This window comes from Cervus elaphus, chromosome 31, assembly GCF_910594005.1.
Source record: "Cervus elaphus chromosome 31, mCerEla1.1, whole genome shotgun sequence".
In the NCBI taxonomy this organism is placed as follows: Eukaryota; Metazoa; Chordata; class Mammalia; order Artiodactyla; family Cervidae; genus Cervus; species Cervus elaphus.
Genome location: NC_057845.1, coordinates 8,581,115 through 8,601,504, shown reverse-complemented (window position 1 = coordinate 8,601,504; position 20,390 = coordinate 8,581,115). Strand labels below are relative to the sequence as shown.

Here is a 20,390-nt window from a genome sequence, read left to right as displayed (position 1 = left end):
ATATCATATGGCATTTATCTTTCTCTGTCTGACTTACTTCACTTAGTCTGATAATCTCTAGGTCCATACATGTTGCTGCAAATGGCATCATTTCGTTCATCCTGCCATGCTTTTTTTTTTTTTCTGCCATGCTTTTTAAGGCCTTCCAACTGATTAAGCCAGGCCTGCCAGATTATCCAAGATAATTTCCCTTAATTAAAGTCAACTGAGTAGGGACTTTAATGAAATCTGCAAAAATCTTTTCATAGCAATGACTAAGTTTGTGTTTGATTGAATAACTGGAAACAATAGCTCAGCCAAGTTAACACATCACAGAAGCCACTACAGAAGGCATGGACTGACTTGAAAGGGAGAGTACCAGGAAGCATTAAATGGTGGTTTTGAGGCTCAAGAATATAAATCTTCTCTCCTTCTCAGTTTTGGGTGTGCTCTGCATTCAGAAATTTTCTCCTAATGCAGTTGGAAAGAAAGCAAAATAAGACCTCAATAATCATTTCTGCAAATGTGTGAAAGCCGAATGTGAAGAGAGAAGCTTGTTTTCAGAAACTGGGAACTGACTCACCTTTAAAAGGAAAATCAGTTGCCTCTAGAAAAGTGGAATTGCAGTGTTGTCCTGAATGGCAATTTGCCTTGGATGGCAAAATTTATTACCAACCTATCAGGCAAGACACTGAAGACAAAGCTTTTATGTCTCAGTCAGTCAGTGATGCAGCCTTGGACCCAGGTGAGGAGCATGAGTCTGGAGAGGAAGGCTGCCTGCCCTTTCATCTCGGGGTGTTTGATGAGAAGTTGGACAGGTAGATCATGGTTTATTTTAGTGTATCATAAAAATGACTATGACCCTCCTCCCTATATCTGAGGGAGTTTCACTAGTCTATTAATTAAAGATCCACGCTTAATTTAAAAACCTCTGATTGTCAGGGAATCAATCACTTAGCAGTGACAGGTAAACTCTTAAGAACTTGGAGCACAATTTAATTTCCATCTCAGAGAGTCAGAGATTAATGTGGCACTTATGGCAGCCAGAGTGGATAATGATATGTTCGATAAGAGTCCACCATGACAGTCTATCATGAGCTCTGGGGTTAGCAGATAAATGTTATTATTGAAGGACAGTAGAAATCACTGCTGTCATAAAGTACACCTTTCAGAGGAAAACTGCCTGAAAAGGATGGAGTCCACATGAAAACCATGAATTATATCACACAAACAGGAAAATACTCATCAGGGTCAGTGTAATGGAAAAGTAGCACCGCTTTATCTCCTCTTTATGTTCTTCTTGGTCTCTTATGTTACAGCCTCCTGGCACCATCTTGATACCCTCTGGGTACCCAAAGGTCTTCCTCAAATCTTCCCTCTCAGGTTTTTAGTCAGCCTTTGATTCTTTCCCTCCCAAATTTCTTCTCTTAAGACATAGCTCTCCTGTAAATAATAACCTTCAGAACTCTGTTTTCAGTACTCAGACTTCTGGGAGATGTTCTGACAATGGAATTCACTCATTGGTGGTAGATCACAGATTAAAATATGAAGTTCCCACTGGTTTGACATGGAAATTTTTTTTTTTTATTAAGAAGTTGAATATTTTATTATTAAATTGTTTATTCTCCTGCCAGGCTGTTGCTTCACTGTATAAAAATAGCACCAGCAAACACAGTATATTGCAAAATTAAGACAGTAATATTCTTCACTGGACACTATACAACTAACAAACTTTTCTCCACTGGCAGTTATTTCTAGTGGGAAGATCATTTTGACCCAAATCCAAGGATAGCTGTAAGCAAGTTACAATGTCATATAAGGTATAAGATAACCATGTTATCCTGGAATTACATAATTTTTGTAATTAGTTTTATCAGAGATAATTTCAGGAATTCTGAATATTATAACTGGAGCCTAGCCTAAAAATCACAGGATGCTGTGGAAAAGATACACAGTGTTTAACTGAAGGCATTAGAAAGTTAAGGAGTATTTTCCTCAGGAAACATTGTTACAAGTAGTTTCTTTTGCTAAAAGTTGCTTTTTAAATATCTATCCACCACTAATTTAAGACAACTATGCTAGATTAAGTTGTTTCAAAGTAGTTTATTTAGGGGTTCCATTTTCATTCCTCAATAGATTTTATGTATTTTTCATATGCTTCTTCACTCATGAGTTCATCTAGTTCTGAAGGGTTACTGAATGTCATCTTGATCAGCCAACCATCTTCATAACAAGACTTGTTGACAAGTCCTGGATTTTCTGCTAGGGCTGTATTAATTTCAGTTACTTCTCCTGATAGAGGGGAATAGAGTTCACCAGCAGCTTTCACACTTTCCAAAGCACCCAACTCCTCTTGTTCGTTCAACTTTGTCCCAACTTCAGGCAGACTACAGTACACAACATCTCCCAAAGCTTCCTGTGCAAAATTGCTGATTCCCATTGTTCCAACACCGTTTTCTGTTGTTACCCATTCATGTTTTTCTGTGAATTTCCACACCGACAGCAGAGCAGGGCCGGTGCGCAGTGCCCGGACGGCACCCGCCCGCAGTCCCCAGGGCCTCGGCGAGCAGGGCGCGCTGGCTGCAGAGATGGCGCGCAGGCTGCCGACCGCGGCCCGCACGCTCCGCGCGGCACCTAGAGCACCCCGGCCGTGACATGGAAATTTAACTGTTTTAATTCACCTTCTTTCTTGTAGAGGAAGGATGGCATGGAGATACTTTCTCATCCATTTCCTGGGAAAGAGGACTAATTTTTTGGCTGCTGCTGATGGAGTTTGATGCGCCATCAGATTCCATCAAAAAAGAAAGAGAGGGAGGAAAGTATTTCAGCAGAGAGAATATATACTTGGGAATGTGTACTTATCTTCCCCAAGCTCAAGACCAGTTGAGGATAATGATAAGGAAGTTGTTCTTCCATCATGTCCAACTCTTTGCAACCCCATGAACTGCAGCATGCCAGTCTTCCCTATCCTTCACTATGTCCCAGAGTGTGCTCAAAATCATGTTCATTAAGTCCATGATGCCATCCAACCATCTCCTCCTCTGTCACCCCCTTCTCCTTTTGCCTTCAATCTTTTCCAGCCTCAGGGTCATTTCCGATGAGTCAGCATTTCACATCCAGAGGCCCAAATATTGGAGCTTCAGCTTCAGCATTCATCCTTCCAATGACTATTCAGGGTTGATTTCCTTCAGGACTGACTGGTCTGATCTCCTTGCAGTTCAACAAGGAAGTATTAAGACCGAATATTGTCTTTATTTCTATTGTAGCTGACCTTGAGAATGTGACATATATGTAGGCAAGTGGAGTCCTGATTCTGAACCCAAGAAACAGACAGGCTTACCCTCTCAGTCCTAGGCTATGTTGGACCAGCACAGGACTCCCCATAGGGATGCCTCTGTAAGACATTCATCATGGAATAACAGAAGAATGTTGACTCTCTTTGAGCAGCTCCCTCTAAGAGAGGATCAAGGAGGGCCTGGGAAGCATAGTCCGTTTCTTACCTCTTATTCTTTAATAAAATAAAAATTTCTCTCTCAATTCTTAGGGATAGAGTAGGTGAGAAGGAAGACATAGCCAGAAGTGTTACCTATTGCACTCCCTTTCTATGGGGGAGAAATTCATCTCTTCACGAGAAAGAATGATGTTGAGGAGATTCCCATGTAGGTAGAAGGAGAGATCTGTGCTTGCTGGAACAGAGGAGCTCTGTGCTCATCTCCTGGATGCACTTCTGGAAGAAGTGAGAAGAAATGACTGGTTGTCAGTATTTAAAGAAGCAGAACCCCAGGCACCTGACTTACCAGCCTTCTCAAAGATTAACACACATCAAAACATGGGCTAGAGGTAGTTGAATGACTAGAGTTGAATTTACCATCAGGGTGTCAGAATAGGGGGTGGGAATTGAAATGCACCTGAGCTATAGACAACTAAGGAATGGGATATTATATTTTGTGAACTCTAAGATGCTTAAAGCTCAACATTCAGAAAACTAAGTTCATGGCATCCGATCCCAACACTTCATGGCAAATAGATGGGAAACAGTGGAAACAGTGGCTGACTTTATTTTTGGGGGCTCCAAAATCACTGTAGATGGTGATTGCAGCCATGAAATTAAAAGACGCTTACTCCTTGGAAGGAAAGTTATGACCAACCCAGATAGCATATTAAAAAGCAGAGACATTACTTTGTCAACAAAGGTCCCTCTGGTCAAGGCTATGGTTTTTCCAGTAGTCATGTATGGATGTGAGAGTTGGACTATAAAGAAAGGTGAGTGCCAAAGAATTGATGCTTTTGAACTGTGGTGTTGGAGAAGACTCTTGAGAGTCCCTTGGACTGCAAGGAGATCCAACCAGTCCATCCTAAAGGAAATCAGTCCTGAATATTCATTGGAAGGACTGATGCTGAAGCTGAAACTCCAATACTTTGGCCACCTGATGTGAAGAACTGACTCACTGGAAAAGACCCTGATGCTCAGAAAGATTGAGGGTGGGAGGAGAAGGGGATGACAGAGGATGAGATGGTTGGATGGCATCACTGACTCAATGGACATGAATTTGGGTAAACTCCAGGAGTTGGTGATGGACAGGGAGGCCTGGCATGCTGTGGTTCATGGGGTTGCAAAGAGTCAGACACAACTGAGCGTCTGAACTGAACTGAAGATGCTGAATTCAGTTATACTCCACCAAGAAAAATGTTGCTACTAAACTGTGACTTAATTCTATCATTTCTCTTGGTGTTTTTACTTTATACTGATGAAAACATTTTTCCTAGATTTCTCTAGGTATAGAATTCTGTCATGTACTACCCCTATGCATAAATAAAAAGGAAAATATAAGCAGAATCAATTTTAATCCACATTAATAGTAGTCTTTCCCACTTGGAGTTTTCTGAATACAGTTTTCTGTATTTCATTTTGATTTCATTTCTGAATTTCATTTTGATTCAGACTTGTCAGTGTTCATGGTTTCTTTTCAGTACCTTCCTCTGTGCTATGAAAGCATTGGACATGCAGCATTTATGAAAAGTATGTTCCTTGAAATTAATATGATGTTCAATTAAGAAAAGAAATAGATAGGAAAGAGAGGGGAAAAAAGCTTGTTCCACCATTGTTTCTGGATGTTCACTTCCCATTTCACCATAACTGCCACATGGTGACAATGATGGTAAGACACTTTTGATTGTAAAAATTCTCCCAATTTCAGAGATGTTAAGATGTAAATTTTAAAAAATGTGTAGCCTAGAATGGATAGATAGTATTTTTTTTGTTTTTTTGCACAACTGAGTTTCATTCCTATTACATTTATAATTGGGAGATAGCTTAAAGGCCTATTTTCCAATATTTTACAAAATGATAATAAAATCAAGGCTTATATAAGCTATGTCTATTTCCCAGGATCACAAAATCTTGTGGGTTTTAATGTAATAGTGTGTGTGCGTTCAATTGTTCAGCCATGTCCAACTCTTTGTGACCCCATGGATCATATGCAGCCTGCAAGGCTCCTCTGTCCATAGAATTTCCCAGGCAAGAATACTGGAGTGGGTTGCCATTTCCTCCTCCAGGGGATCTTCTAAACCCAGGGATCAAATCTGTGTCTCCTGCATTGTAGGGAGATCCTTTACCACTCAGCCACTGGGGAAGCCCACTGCTTAGAGGTATGACAACTTAATTCTCAGTAATGACAGCTCCTTGTGGGCTCTGGGCAGTGGGGCCATGATTGGTTATGTAACAGCTGGGCCTCTTTCTCTTATATCTTAAATTACATAAATATGCCACCATCTACTATCTGTGTTTCAATAGGGTCTTTTATTGATCATTACAAAGAGGCATTAGACGGATTTAGGAATAGAAAAATAGGATGCATTTACTCCAATATTCAAAATGATAATAAAACCAGTACAAAATGATAATAAAACCAAGGCTCATATAAGCTGTGTCTATTTCCCAGATCACATAATCTTGTGGATTTTAATATAATACTGCTTAGAGGTGTATTGGCTTCCTTTGTAGCTTAGTCGGTAAAGAATCTGCCTGTAGTGCAGGAGATCTGGCTTCGATCCCTGGGTCTGGAAGATCCCCTGAAGAAGGAAATGGCAACCCACTCCGGTATCCTTGCCTGGAAAATCTCATGGACAGAAAAGCCTAGTGGGCTGCAGTCCACGGGGTCACAAAGACTCGGACACAAGTGGGTGACTAACACTTACTTACTTACTCCAATATTTAGTGCCTCTCAGTTTATCACCTTTTGCCTTAACCAAATATTAAATGTTAACTGATGTATAGGTCAATGGAGTTCTATGAGCTGTATGATCTTGGGATGTCACTTAGTTTATCTGGCTATTGAGTTACTTAGTTACAGAGTCGGGGTTTCCCTGGTGGTTCCACGGTAATAGAATCTGCTGGAGATGTGGGTTTAATCCCTGGGCCCAGAAGATCGCCTGGAGGAGGAAATGGCAACTTTCTTGCCTGGGAAATCCCATGGACAGAGAAGTCTGGTGGGCTACAGTCCACGGGATTGCAAAGAGTCAGACTTGACTTAGTGACTAAACAACAACACCTGTAGAATACACAGGTTAGATTAGATCATCTTCCAACAGGACACATAATGATCTTCCGGTTCATCACAGTTCATCACGATACAAGATACACATCTACAGGAAATAAGGTCTAAGTTGAATGGTTTATCTTTGTTGGAGAAATGCGAAACCAAAATGGTTCTGACAGAATGATTAGCAATAAATTGATCCCTGAAAGATCAATTATGCCAAGATTTATTTCTGTACAAGCGAAGGACTATTTAGTCATTCTGGATCATTTTAGTTTTTAATCTTCAAATGTCATCACTGTAGCTTCTGATCTTTTCTAAGGGATTTAAGTCATTTTGGTAAGGTTTATAATTTCACATCAAATCATGGCTAACAATAAGAGGAAGTTCAGGGGCTCAAAAATGGCTATAAGAGCAGAGAAAGGGACCTGTAGTGAATCCACAAGCTAACCAGATACCTGATGCAGGAATGTTTATTTTCTAAGAGATACCACCCCTGTGAGTGATGTTGATCTGAGTCTCAGAGAAATGAGGAGTGTCTTGCAATCTTTCTGCTGGCTAATGCACCAGAAACCTAGCTGGCCCATTCCTTGGATATTTGGTTCTGCTTCTTTATTTTCCAGCTGCTGTTATCTATATTCCTCTGTCCAGCTTTCTCCACAGGATCCTCTTATGCACTTATTTCCCTTAACTTTTCCCCACTCTGCTGTATCTGAGGCAAGCCTAACAATGTTTTTATTGTTTATTTGTTTATATTGCTAAGGACTACATGATCAAAAAAGGTAACCAATCTTAGCAAAAAAATCTCATAATATATGAAGTCTCTAGAGTTCGCTGAAATGGAAAGAAGTTTACATATACATTCTGGCAGCCTGTTTTGCAGACTACCAGTCCTGATGGCTCAGCAGGTTAAGAATCTGCCTGCAAGGCTGGAGACTCCGGTTCGATCCCTGGGTTGGGAAGATCCCCTGGAGGAGGAAATGGCAACCCGCTCCAGTATTCTTGCCTGGAACATCCCATGGACAGAGGAGCCTGGTGGGCTACAGTTCATGGGGTTGCAAAGAGTCGGACACAGCTGAGTGATTAAGCCAGCAGCAACAGCAGCCGTCCTGACTACATTGGGTTCTGGTCCAGGGTGCTCCAAAGTCAGCCTCGAGTCAGCAGCTCTGGCACTGTTGGTGCCTGCATTGTGTGGCTCCCTCCTTCCTGTATCTCTTTGTCATGTTCCTTCCTTAACCTTTAAGCTACTTTTAAAAGCTGACCTTTAGTCCAAATGGTGTGTCCAGAGTTGGTCATTATAACATGATCACGCTTGGGTTCGTTTTCAGGTTATTATTTTCTCTCTTTGCCTTGATCTGTGGGAATGCCACTTCTTTCTTGCTGACTCCTAGTTCCCCACCTTGGTCCAGGTCAATACTTTTCTACATTCATCTCAACTCCAAATGGGAGATTCTTTCCAGTGGTATGCTGTTAAATGTTTAGCAGCCAGCTCTTAGAAGCAGAAGAAAAATCTGTCCTGCGGCATTTGCAATTTCCACGGTGTAAGTACTCCCACTGTGGTTGATTTCAAACTACCTATGTGGTACCACTGAACTAGTATTTGGGGACAGAAGCACAGAGATGGCTGTTACTAGCTGGCTCCAGTATCCCACTGGTTCTCTCTCTAACTAATTTATTGAGAACGGTGGTTGGCATAGTGCATGGAGAAACCAAATTTATTCTTACTGCATCTCAAAAAACAAAACAAAACAAAAAACTTTTGTCATTTTTCCCCCCTCATCTTAAGAAATCCTAGGCAGATTCCATAACTTCTCTGATGACTTTTAGTATTAAAATATCTACTCAATGTACAGTTCATGTAAAAAAAGCTGGCGCTTGGAGCCTGATGCTCATTTTTTACCCCAAGTCCAGGTGACCTCAGGGGGTCCTTCCAGAGCTAATATGCTGGGAAAATCAGAAATACTTGTTCACAGTCCTTTGTGACTTGGCTTTATTGATGTGAGCCAGTAGTCTATAATCTGGTCAACTTGTAATGTTGAATTTCTCTCTCTCTCTTTTTGATACTCTTTGGTCTGACCCAACAAAGCGCTTATGGGCTCTAGAACTAGATTGCCTGGTTTTGAATCTTGGCTTTGCCACTTACTAGCAGTGCGATTTTGACCTTCCCATGCCTTTGTTTTCTCACCTGGAAAATGGGGAAATTAGGAGAGCACCTATTTCATAGTGTTCTGCAGATTACAGGGTTATTATGGGTATAGGATTTGCAGCAGTGATGTGAGTGGTGGGTACTATATACATGTCAGATACCATTGAAAAGTGTGAAAGTGTTAGTCACTCAGTCGTGTCCGACTTTTTTGCAACCTCATGGACTGTAGCCTGCCAGGCTCCCCTGTCCATTGGATTCACCAGGCAAGAATACCGGAGTGGGTAGCCATTCCCTTCTCCAGGGGATCTTCCTGACCCAGGGATCAAACCTGGGTCTCCTGCATTGCAGGTAGATTCTTTATCATCTGAGCCACCAGGGAAGCTCTAGATATCTTCAGTTCAGTTCAGTCACTCAGTCGTGTCCGGCACTTTGCGACCCCATGGACTGCAGCATGCCAGGCCTCCCTGTCCATCACCAACTCCCAGAGCTTACTCAAACTCATGTCCATCGAGTTGGTGATGTCATCCAGCCATCTCATCCTCTGTCGTCCCCTTCTCCTCCCGCCTTCAATCTTTCCCAGCACCAGGGTCTTTTCCAATGAGTTGGTTCTTCACCATATATTATCACTATCAAAAAATGATGGAGACACACAGGCTACTTCTCTCTGCCTCCTGCAGGCGGTGTGGCGTCTCTCTCTGCGTTAAGTTCTCTCTGAGCTTGAGGAACACACATCCTCCGTATGACTCTCTTCTGCCATGTTCACTTTCCCTGGCTGAAGGAGCTGTGCCTCCCCCCTCTGTGGACGGGAGGGTAAGTACCACGGCCTAGGACACGTGAGGCTGTGTTCCCTCTCTGGTCTCTCCAAGGTCCTCATGAGGTTCATCTTTCCAATAGTTCTTTTTTTGAACTAATAACTCCATTCCTGGTAATCAATCCTAATAAACAAAAACTCAAATAATGGCAAAGCCTCCTGTTTAAAGATGTTCTTTGTATCTCTCTCCTTTTGGTTTTCTCTTATATACTCTGGTGTGGGGGAGGGTGGTATTTGGTAAAGCTGTTAGAACTGGTTTTAGCTACCCCGTGGCAAGTCTTACACAGATACCCCTTTAAAATCATGAGGATACTTGTCAGGGAATGTTCTCAATTTGGGGTCTCAGGTGAAAATGGAAGACAGGAGGGTTGGGTCTTAATATTCTGCCACACACCCTTTCCTGGATCCTCCCACAAACTTCCCTAAAATACAGAATATTAAATCTGTATTCTGCAAATTCTTCTATCCAGCTAGACTTGTTCCCTTCTGTGACTTTTTGTGTCTTTAAACTTATTTTCTAATGACAACGTTCTGCAACACTTAAAACATTTACCAAATATATTTTCTGGTTTATCTAAAAAATGTGTTCTTTTAAAAAATTTATTTTTGGCCCATACCCTGGGGGTGCTAGAATATTTGCTTCCTTTTATAAGTTACACCTGATATCAAGAACATTAACACCAATTTTGACAAAATAGTAATTGCACTGTACATTTTATGTATGTTACAATTCATAGTAAGTTGAAACAGGAGTATTTTTCATAAGCTCCCACCACTGCAATTTTTATAATCTAATACATAGTAAGGATGCTAACTAGTTAGAATCAATGTGTTCAAGAAAGACTTTGAAGCTGTATTTTAATTTTAAGAATTTATTTATAGCTCTGATAAATGGCATTTTACATGTTGTATCACAATGGGGTTCATTCTAAGCACTAAGTGTGGGACTTATGAATTACAAAAGAATCTTCTACTTTACACCAAATGCTTTGCCTCTTAATGGAAATTTATCATTGATTTTATTTGAAATAACTTGCTTTTTGAGACCATAAATAATTCAGTTTCTATTGAATTAAATCATAACCTCAGGACTATAAATCTAGCAATCTAGAATAGTTGATTAATGCTATGAAATGTTAAGCTTGAGTAAAGGGTTATGAATACATGAAAGGATGGGGAAAGTGATAGTATTGGAAACTTTAAATACATTGGCATTATTATATTAATGCACTTCTAGGATATTTATTCATAATATGTGGATTATATCACAATGTATTATATTATTGGAAACCCTGCATGTGTGTGTATGCTCCTCTACCCGTGGGATGCTCTAGGCAAGAATACTAAGGTGGGTCGCCATGCCCTTCTCCAGCGAATCTTCCCAACCCGGGGACTGAACCTGTGTCTCTTAAGTCCCCTGTATCCACAGACAGGTCCTTTATCACTAGCACCACCTGGGAAACCCTAAATAAACTCCAATGAAAACACTTAAATTTTATAACAGGATAAGTAATGAGTTTATTTGCAAATTAAGATGACAATAAAATGTCACATAAAAGCCAAATAGGGTCGGGCATTAGCACTCAATGGGATATTATGTACTTGTTTGAAGGTGATTTTGTAAAAATGTATAATAGGAGAATTATTCATGCCATAGTAAAGAAAGTTAGGTACTTTTGTCTACACAGACACACACACACACACATATATATATACATTCAGTTCAGTTCAGTTTAGTTGCTAAGTCATATCAGACCCTTTGTAACCACATGGACTGCTGCACGGGGCTTCCCTGTCCATCATGAACTCCCAGAGCTTACTCAAACTTATGTTAATCGAGTCGGTGATGCCATCCAACCATCGCATCCTCTGTCATCCCCTTCTCCTCTCTCCTTCAATCTTTCTGAGCATCAGGGTCTTTTCCAGTGAGTCAGTTCTTCACATCAGGTGGCCAAAATATTGGAGTTTCAGCTTCAGCATCAGTCCTTCTGATGAATATTCAGGACTGATTTCCTTTAGGATGGACTGGTTGGATCTCCTTGCAGTCTAAGGGACTCTCAAGAGTCTTCTCCAACACCACAGTTCAAAAGCATCAATTCTTCTGCGCTCAGCTTTCTTTATAGTCCAACTCTCACATCCATACATGACTACTGGGCAAACCATAGCTTTGACTAGATGGACATTTGTTGGTAAAGTAATGTCTCTTCTTTTTAGTATGCTGTCTAGGTTGGTCATAGCTTTTCTTCCAAGGAGCAAGTGTCTTTTAATTTCATGGCTGCAGTCACCATCTGCAGTGATTTTGGAGCCCCCCAAAATAAAGTCTGTCACTGTTTCCCCATCTATTTGCCATGAAGTGATGGAACTGGATGCCATGATCTTAGTTTTCTGAATGTTGAGCTTTAAGCCAACTTTTTACTCTCCTCTTTCACTTTCATCAAGCGGCTCTTTAGTTCTTCTTTGCTTTCTGCCATAAGGGTGGTGTCATCTGTGTATCTGAGGTTATTGGTATTTCTTCCGGCAATCTTTATTCCAGCTTGTGCTTCATCCAGCCTGGCATTACACATGATGTACTCTGCATATAAGTTGAATAAGCAGGGTGACAATATACAGCCTTGATGTACTCCTTCCCCTATTTGGAACCAGTCTGTTTTCCATGTCCAATTCTAACTGTTGCTTCTTGACCTGCATACAGATTTCTTAGGAGGCAGGTAAGGTAGTCTGGTATTCCCAACTCTTGAAGAATTTTCCACAGTTTGCTGTGATCCACACAGTCAAAGACTTTGGCGTAGTCAATAAAGCAAAAGTAGATGTTTTTCTGGAACTCTCTTGCTTTTTTGATTATCTAGTGGATGTTGGCAATTTGATATATTGCATATGTGTATATATTTATATATACATGTGAAGTTTCATATATAAAAATGAACATGATTATATGAAACCAAAAAGAAAAAAACAAAACCCCAAATTCCATTTAGATCCACAAAAAAAAAGAAAATCAAGTCATCAAGTGTTAACACTGATAGTATTTTGTATAGTGGGAGTATGGTTGATCTTTTTTCTCTGTTTTCTATTTTCCATAATGAGCATATATTCGTTTTAGAATGAACAAGAAAGTTTTCAAAAGTAATGCAGCCACACATAATGGGTTCCCTGTATTAAATTTACATAAATGTGTGATTTCATTAAACAGAAATGCATTAGCACCAAACTGCACTTCCTATTACCGTGTGTCACTTCAGGCAGTTATTGAGAATCCTTCCCACCTTAAAGAGTATAAACCTATTTCTTTAGTTCTGCAGCCTAAGTTAAAAGGTGGAGTAAGTGCTAACATTTCTTTTTTAAGAAAAAAACATCAATTTTAGTGCAGACTTTCTACCTAGCACTGAAAATGTCATTAGGAAATTGTAGTCCTTAACCTAAAAGCTTAAAAATCTAAATTATATGGATGAATCAGTTTAGACTCATGAATAATATGAAAAGGTCTTTTAATCGTAAAAAGGCCTGGACAATAAAATGAATCGTTTTGAGGTTGGCTATTTCTGTGTAAGATGAGATATTTTTTTCCCTCAGAAACATTTGAAAGTGTATTGCAGCTGGAAATCATTCCAACAGTGAAGGGAAAAAAATAGAGCTATAAATAGGATAAAGAAACAAGTGAGCAATTAGAAAACAGAGGAACAAACTGAAGACAACAATAGAGGCTGGGAAAACAGCAGCAGTAGATTCAGAATCTGTGTTTACTAATGGCCTATGTAAGCAGACAGAGGAGAGACTGTCCATCATGTATGGATCCATGTGACTTTTTGACACCTGGTTTCACATATAATAGGAGATTATTTAAGTCAGGACCTCTAGAAATAAATAATCTTTTGCTGCCATTCAAGAATAATAACATAGTTATTAACAATAAGAATTAATGTCTAATATCTAATAATAAGAATATATGAAATCAGCTTGTCCATTAGTTTTTTTTTTTTTTTTTTGAGTTTTCATATGCAACATATACAAATTTTAGCTCACACTGCAATTGTGATGTGCAGAGGAAAATAATTATTTTTTCTGCAACTGATCTGTTTCTCTCCCAGAGAGCTCATCTTCTAGTTAGTAGGGAAAAAATATTACCTAAATGTGCAGTTTAAAGCCAAGACCCCTTGGATGAATTAAACACTTCCAAGCAACTACCAAGACTCTATTGTGGAGTGATTTTTCAGCATTTTATGAGAAGTTTATCTTTCTGAGCTGCAATTCAGGTGTATGGAGGGAGGTTGGTTGCCCTTGGCAATGAGTGAAGGCTAGGTTGGGCTGGTCCTTGATTCTACCCAGATGCTATATTCTTTTGTGTCCCTTTGGGTCCTGCCTTCCTCATACTGACAAGTTTGTAGCTGGAGAACTCCCAAGACCTTTTAACGGTTTAGGAATGACCTACCATTTCCCTTCAGATCTTAATGGTGCTAGGCTTTGGTTAAATTATTTCCTTAAACTTAATTTTTTCATGCATGTGTGTATTTATTCATGTGCATAAGTGTTCAGATTTATGTATGTATCTGATTATCTGTGTCTATTTTTATTTGTGAAAAGTTGATTTACAGTATTAAATAAATTTCAGGTGTACAAGATAATGATTCACAGTTTTTAAGGTTGCACTCCATTTACAATTTTGGCTATATTTCCTGTGCCATACAGTATACCCTTGCAGCTTATTTACTTTATACATAGTAGCTAGTATCACTTAATCTCCCACCCCTGTCTTGTCCCTCCCATCTTCCTTCTCCCCACTGGTAACCACTAGTTTGTTCCTTTTATCTGTAAGTCTGTTTCTTCTTTGTTATATTCTCTGGTTTGTTGTTTATTTTTTAGATTCCACATATAAGTGATAAATACAGTATTTGTCTGTGTCTGATTTATTTCATTAGGCATAGTATTCTCTAGGTTCAACCATGTTGCTTCAAATGGGAAAAATTTATTTTTTATGGCTGAGAGTATCCCACTGTGTGTGCACACACGTATTTGTTGTTGTTGTTTCATCACTAAGTCATGTCCAACTCTTTGTGTCCTCATGGACTGTAGCCCACCACGTTCCTCTGGCCATGGGATTTTCCAGGCAAGAGTACTGGAGTGGGTTCCCATTTCCTTCTCTGACACATACATATACCATGTCTTATTCATCAGTTCATTCATTGATGGACACTTAGATTGCTCCCATATCTTGGCAAGTGTAAGTAAACTTTTATAAATATTGGGATGCATGTATCTGTTCAAACTAGTGCTGTTTTCTTTGGATATATGCTCAAGAGTGGAATTGCTGGATCATATGGTAGTTCTATTTTTAGTGTTTTAAGGAAACTCCACACTATTTTCCACAGTGGCTGCACCAGTTTACATTCTCAACATGTGTTTTTCATATTTAGGTGTGTATCTGCTCATGTACACCTTTTGTGAGGACAGCAGGAAGGGGAGAGAAAGCATAGGTATTAAACTCTATTTTGTATGTATGAAGTCTAGGTATTTATGGGCATCATTATCATATATAATCTTCATGGAAATCTTAGCAGTAGCTACTGTTATCATCTCTTAATCAATAAAGAAGGTGAACCTGAAATTTAATATCAGAAACGGAGCCCATGTCTAATTGAATTCAAAATATATGTTCATTTTATTGTGTTATGGGTGTAGTAAGAATGGAAGAAATAAGTTTATGACCCTTGGTGTTCATTTTGTGATGTTGCCATTTAAATCAGTTATACCAGTTACACTATTACCAAAAATGTTTTCTACTTTGTAGCTGCATGATAGTATTCAAGTTTGCTTCAATGTGCATATCTTTGATATTTAGTGAGAAAGAGCATATTTTCACTGTTTAAATGTATTTGTATGTTTTTCATGTATATATTGCTGTCTGTTTCCATTTTAATGGTATTATTGTTATTCTTGTACAGTTTAGTGAGAGACTAAATGATGTAGAAGTCCTCTGGACAGCAAGGAGGTCAAACCAGTCAATATTAAAGGAAAGTGAAAGTGAAGTCGCTCAGTCATGTCCGACTCTTTGCGACCCCATGGACTGTAACCTATCAGGCTCCTCTGACCATGGGATTTTCCAGGCAAGAATACTGGAGTGGGTTGCCATTTCCTTCTCCAGGGGAATCTTCCCAACCCAGGGATTGAACCCGGGTCTCCTGCATTGTAGGCAGACGCTTTACCATCTGAGCCACCAGGGAAGCTCAATTAAAGGAAATCAACCTTGAATATTCATTGAAAGGATGGATGCTGAAACTGAAGCTCCAATACTTTGGCCACCTGATGCTGAGAGGCGACTCATTGGAAAAGACCCTGATGCTGGGAAAGATTGAGGACAGGAGAACAAAGGGGTGACAGAGGATGAGATGGTTGGATGGCATCATTGACTCAATCAACATGACTTTGAGCAAATTCCAGGAGACAGTGAAGAACAGGGAATCATGGCATGCTGCAGTTCATGGGGCCAAGAGTCACAGATGACTGAGCAGTTGAACAACATTTGCCATAGAAAGAAATATTTTGCATATTTGATATCAATATTGTTTCTATCTCTTTTTCCTTTCCAGCTGAGGTTTTCTGTGTTTGGTAAACTTTCTAAGATAAAAGTTTAAAATTTTGCTTTTTTTTTTTTTTTTAATTAGTTGGAGGCCAATCACTTCACAACATTTCAGTGGGTTTTGTCATACATTGATATGAATCAGCCATGGATTTACACGTATTCCCCATCCCGATCCCCGCTCCCACCTCCCTCTCCACCCGATTCCTCTGGGTCTTCCCAGTGCACCAGGCCGGAGCACTTGTCTCATGCATCCCACCTGGGCTGGTGATCTGTTTCACCATAGATAGTATACATGCTGTTCTTTTGAAATATCCCACCCTCACATTCTCCCACAGAGTTCAAAAGTCTGTTCTGTACATCTGTGTCTCTTTTTCTGTTTTGCATATAGGGTTATCGTTACCACCTTTCTAAATTCCATATATATGTGTTAGTATGCTGTAATGTTCTTTATCTTTCTGACTTACTTCACTCTGTATAAGGGGCTCCAGCTTCATCCATCTCATTAGGACTGGTTCAAATGAATTCTTTTTAATGGCTGAGTAATATTCCATGGTGTATATGTACCACAGCTTCCTTATCCATTCATCTGCTGATGGGCATCTAGGTTGCCTCCATGTCCTGGCTATTATAAACAGTGCTGCGATGAACATTGGGGTGCACGTGTCTCTTTCAGATCTGGTTTCCTCAGTGTGTATGCCCAGGAGTGGGATTGCTGGGTCATATGGCAGGTCTATTTCCAGTTTTTTAAGAAATCTCCACACTGTTTTCCATAGCGGCTGTACTAGTTTGCATTCCCACAACAGTGTAAGAGGGATCCCTTTTCTCCACACCCTCTCCAGCATTTATTGCTTGTAGACTTTTGGATAGCAGCCATCCTGACTGGCGTATAATGGTACCTCATTGTGGTTTTGATTTGCATTTCTCTAATAATGAGTGATGTTGAGCATCTTTTCATGTGTTTGTTAGCCATCTGTATGTCTTCTTTGGAGAAATGTCTGTTTAGTTCTTTGGCCCATTTTTTGATTGGGTCATTTATTTTTCTGGAATTGAGCTACAGGAGTTGCTTGTATATTTCTGAGATTAATCCTTTGTCTGTTGCTTCATTTGCTATTATTTTCTCCCAATCTGAGGGCTGTCTTTTCACCTTACTTATAGTTTCCTTTGTAGTGCAAAAGCTTTTAAGTTTCATAAGGTCCCATTTGTTTAGTTTTGCTTTTATTTCCAATATTCTGGGAGGTGGGTCATAGAGGATCTTGCTGTGATTTATGTCGGAGAGTGTTTTGCCTATGTTCTCCTCTAGGAGTTTTATAGTTTCTGGTCTTACATTTAGATCTTTAATCCATTTTGAGTTTATTTTTGTGTATGGTGTTAGAAAGTGTTCTAGTTTCATTCTTTTACAAGTGGTTGACCAGTTTTCCCAGCACCACTTGTTAAAGAGGTTGTCTTTTTTCCATTGTACATCCTTGCCTCCTTTGTCAAAGATAAGGTGTCCATAGGTTCGTGGATTTATCTCTGGGCTTTCTATTCTGTTCCATTGATCTATATTTCTGTCTTTGTGCCAGTACCATACTGTCTTGATGACTGTGGCTTTGTAGTAGAGTCTGAAGTCAGGCAGGTTGATTCCTCCAGTTCCATTCTTCTTTCTCAAGATTATTTTGGCTATTCGAGGTTTTTTGTATTTCCATACAAATTGTGAAATTCTTTGGTCTAGTTCTGTGAAAAATACCGTTGGTAGCTTGATAGGGATTGCATTGAATCTATAGACTGCTTTGGGTAGAATAGCCATTTTGACAATATTGATTCTTCCAATCCATGAACACGGTATGTTTCTCCATCTGTTTGTGTCCTCTTTGATTTCTTTCATCAGTGTTTTATAGTTTTCTATGTATAGGTCTTTTGTTTCTTTAGGTAGATATACTCCTAAGTATTTTATTCTTTTTGTTGCAATGGTGAATGGTATTGTTTCCTTAAGTTCTCTTTCTGTTTTTTCATTGTTAGTATATAGGAATGCAAGGGATTTCTGTGTGTTAATTTTATATCCTGCAACTTTACTATATTCATTGATTAGCTCTAGTAATTTTCTGGTAGAGTCTTTAGGGTTTTCTATATAGAGGATCATGTCATCTGCAAACAGTGAGAGTTTCACTTCTTCTTTTCCTATCTGGATTCCTTTTACTTCTTTTTCTGCTCTGATTGCTGTGGCCAGAACTTCCAACACTATGTTGAATAGTAGTGGTGAGAGTGGGCACCCTTGTCTTGTTCCTGATTTCAGGGGAAATGCTTTCAATTTTTCACCATTGAGGGTGATGCTTGCTGTGGGTTTGTCATATATAGCTTTTATTATGTTGAGGTATGTTCCTTCTATTCCTGCTTTTTGGAGAGTTTTAATCATAAATGAGTGTTGAATTTTGTCAAAGGCTTTCTCTGCATCTATTGAGATAATCATATGGTTTTTATCTTTCAATTTGTTAATGTGGTGTATTACATTGATTGATTTGCGGATATTAAAGAATCCTTGCATTCCTGGGATAAAGCCCACTTGATCATGGTGTATGATTTTTTTTAATATGTTGTTGGATTCTGTTTGCTAGAATTTTGTTAAGGATTTTTGCATCTATGTTCGTCAGTGATATTGGCCTGTAGTTTTCTTTTTTTGTGGCATCTTTGTCTGGTTTTGGAATTAGGGTGATGGTGGCCTCATAGAATGAGTTTGGAAGCTTACCTTCATCTGCAATTTTCTGGAAGAGTTTGAGTAAGATAGGTGTTAGCTCTTCTCTAAATTTTTGGTAGAATTCAGCTGTGAAGCCATCTGGTCCTGGGCTTTTGTTTGCTGGAAGATTTTTGATTACAGTTTCGATTTCCTTGCTTGTGATGGGTCTGTTAAGATCTTCTATTTCTTCCTGGTTCAGTTTTGGAAAGTTATACTTTTCTAAGAATTTGTCCATTTCATCCAAGTTGTCCATTTTATTGGCATAGAGCTGCTGGTAGTAGTCTCTTATGATCCTTTGTATTTCAGTGTTGTCTGTTGTGATCTCTCCATTTTCATTTCTAATTTTGTTAATTTGGTTCTTCTCTCTTTGTTTCTTAATGAGTCTTGCTAATGGTTTGTCAATTTTGTTTATTTTTTCAAAAAACCAGCTTTTAGCTTTGTTTATTTTTGCTATGGTCTCTTTAGTTTCTTTTGCATTTATTTCTGCCCTGATTTTTAAGATTTCTTTCCTTCTGCTACCCCTGGGGTTCTTCATTTCTTCCTTCTCTAATTGCTTTAGGTGTAGAGTTAGGTTATTTATTTGGTTTTTTTCTTGTTTCTTGATGTAAGCCTGTAATGCTATGAACCTTCCCCTTAGCACTGCTTTTACAGTGTCCCATAGGTTTTGGGTTGTTGTGTTTTCATTTTCATTCATTTCTATACATATTTTGATTTCTTTTTTGATTTCTTCTATGATTTGTTGGTTATTCAGAAGCGTGTTCTTTAGCCTCCATATGTTTGAAGTTTTAACAATTTTTTTCCCTGTAATTGAGATCTAATCTTACTGCACTGTGATCAGAAAAGATGACTGGAATGATTTCAATTTTTTTGAATTTTCCAAGACCAGATTTATGGCCCAGGATGTGATCTATTCTGGAGAATGTTCCGTGTGCACTTGAGAAAAAGGTGAAGTTGATTGTTTTGGGGTGAAATGTCCTATAGATATCAATTAGGTCTAGCTGGTCCATTGTGTCATTTAAGGTTTGTGTTTCCTTGTTAATTTTCTGTTTAGTTGATCTATCCATAGTTGTGAGTGGGGTATTAAAGTCTCCCACTATTATTGTGTTACTATTAATTTCCTCTTTCATACTCGTTAGTGTTTGCCGCACATATTGCGGTGCTCCTATGTTGGGTGCATATATATTTATAATTGTTATATCTTCTTCTTTGATTGATCCTTTGATCATTATGTAGTGTCCTTCTTTGTCTCTTTTCACATCCTTTATTTGAAAGTCTATTTTATCTGATATGAGTATTGCGACTCCTGCTTTCTTTTGGTCTCCGTTTGCATGAAATATTTTTTTCCAGCCCTTCACTTTTAGTCTGTATGTGTCTCTTGCTTTGAGGTGGGTCTCTTGTAGACAGCATATATAGGGGTCTTGCTTTTGTATCCATTCAGCCAATCTTTGTCTTTTGGTTGGGGCATTCAACCCATTTACATTTAGGGTAATTATTGATAGGTGTGGTCCCGTTGCCATTTACTTTGTTGTTTTAGGTTCACGTTTATACAACCTTTCTGCATTTCCTGTCTAGAGAAGATCCTTTAGCATTTGTTGAAGAGCTGGTTTGGTGGTGCTGAATTCTCTCAGCTT

At 39.1% G+C, this 20,390-nt stretch overlaps 1 protein-coding gene and 1 non-coding gene across 2 annotated transcripts; both read right to left on the bottom strand.

The window, feature by feature from the left end:
- Positions 1-1,956: 1,956 nt before the first annotated feature.
- LOC122687292 (glycine cleavage system H protein, mitochondrial-like) lies at positions 1,957-6,605 on the bottom strand. Its single transcript, XM_043892651.1, has 2 exons — positions 6,569-6,605; positions 1,957-2,646 (listed from the first exon to the last, which is right to left on the bottom strand). The coding sequence occupies exons 1-2, from the start codon at positions 6,603-6,605 to the stop codon at positions 2,102-2,104; spliced, it is 582 nt and encodes a 193-aa protein (XP_043748586.1). The 3' UTR covers positions 1,957-2,101.
- A 9,013-nt stretch (positions 6,606-15,618) lies between these two features.
- Positions 15,619-15,690, bottom strand: TRNAC-ACA. Its single transcript has one exon. It is a non-coding gene; the product is annotated as a tRNA-Cys (tRNA).
- Between the last annotated feature and the right edge of the window lie 4,700 nt (positions 15,691-20,390).

Excerpts from the sequence above, each read along its gene's own strand:
- LOC122687292 (XM_043892651.1), bottom strand. The coding sequence starts at position 6,605 with ATGAACTGTGATGAACCGGAAGATCATTATGTGTCCT. Across the intron at positions 2,647-6,568 it reads GGAAGATCATTATGTGTCCT|TTAAATTTCCATGTCACGGC; the intron begins GTTGGAAGATGA and ends GAATTAAAACAG.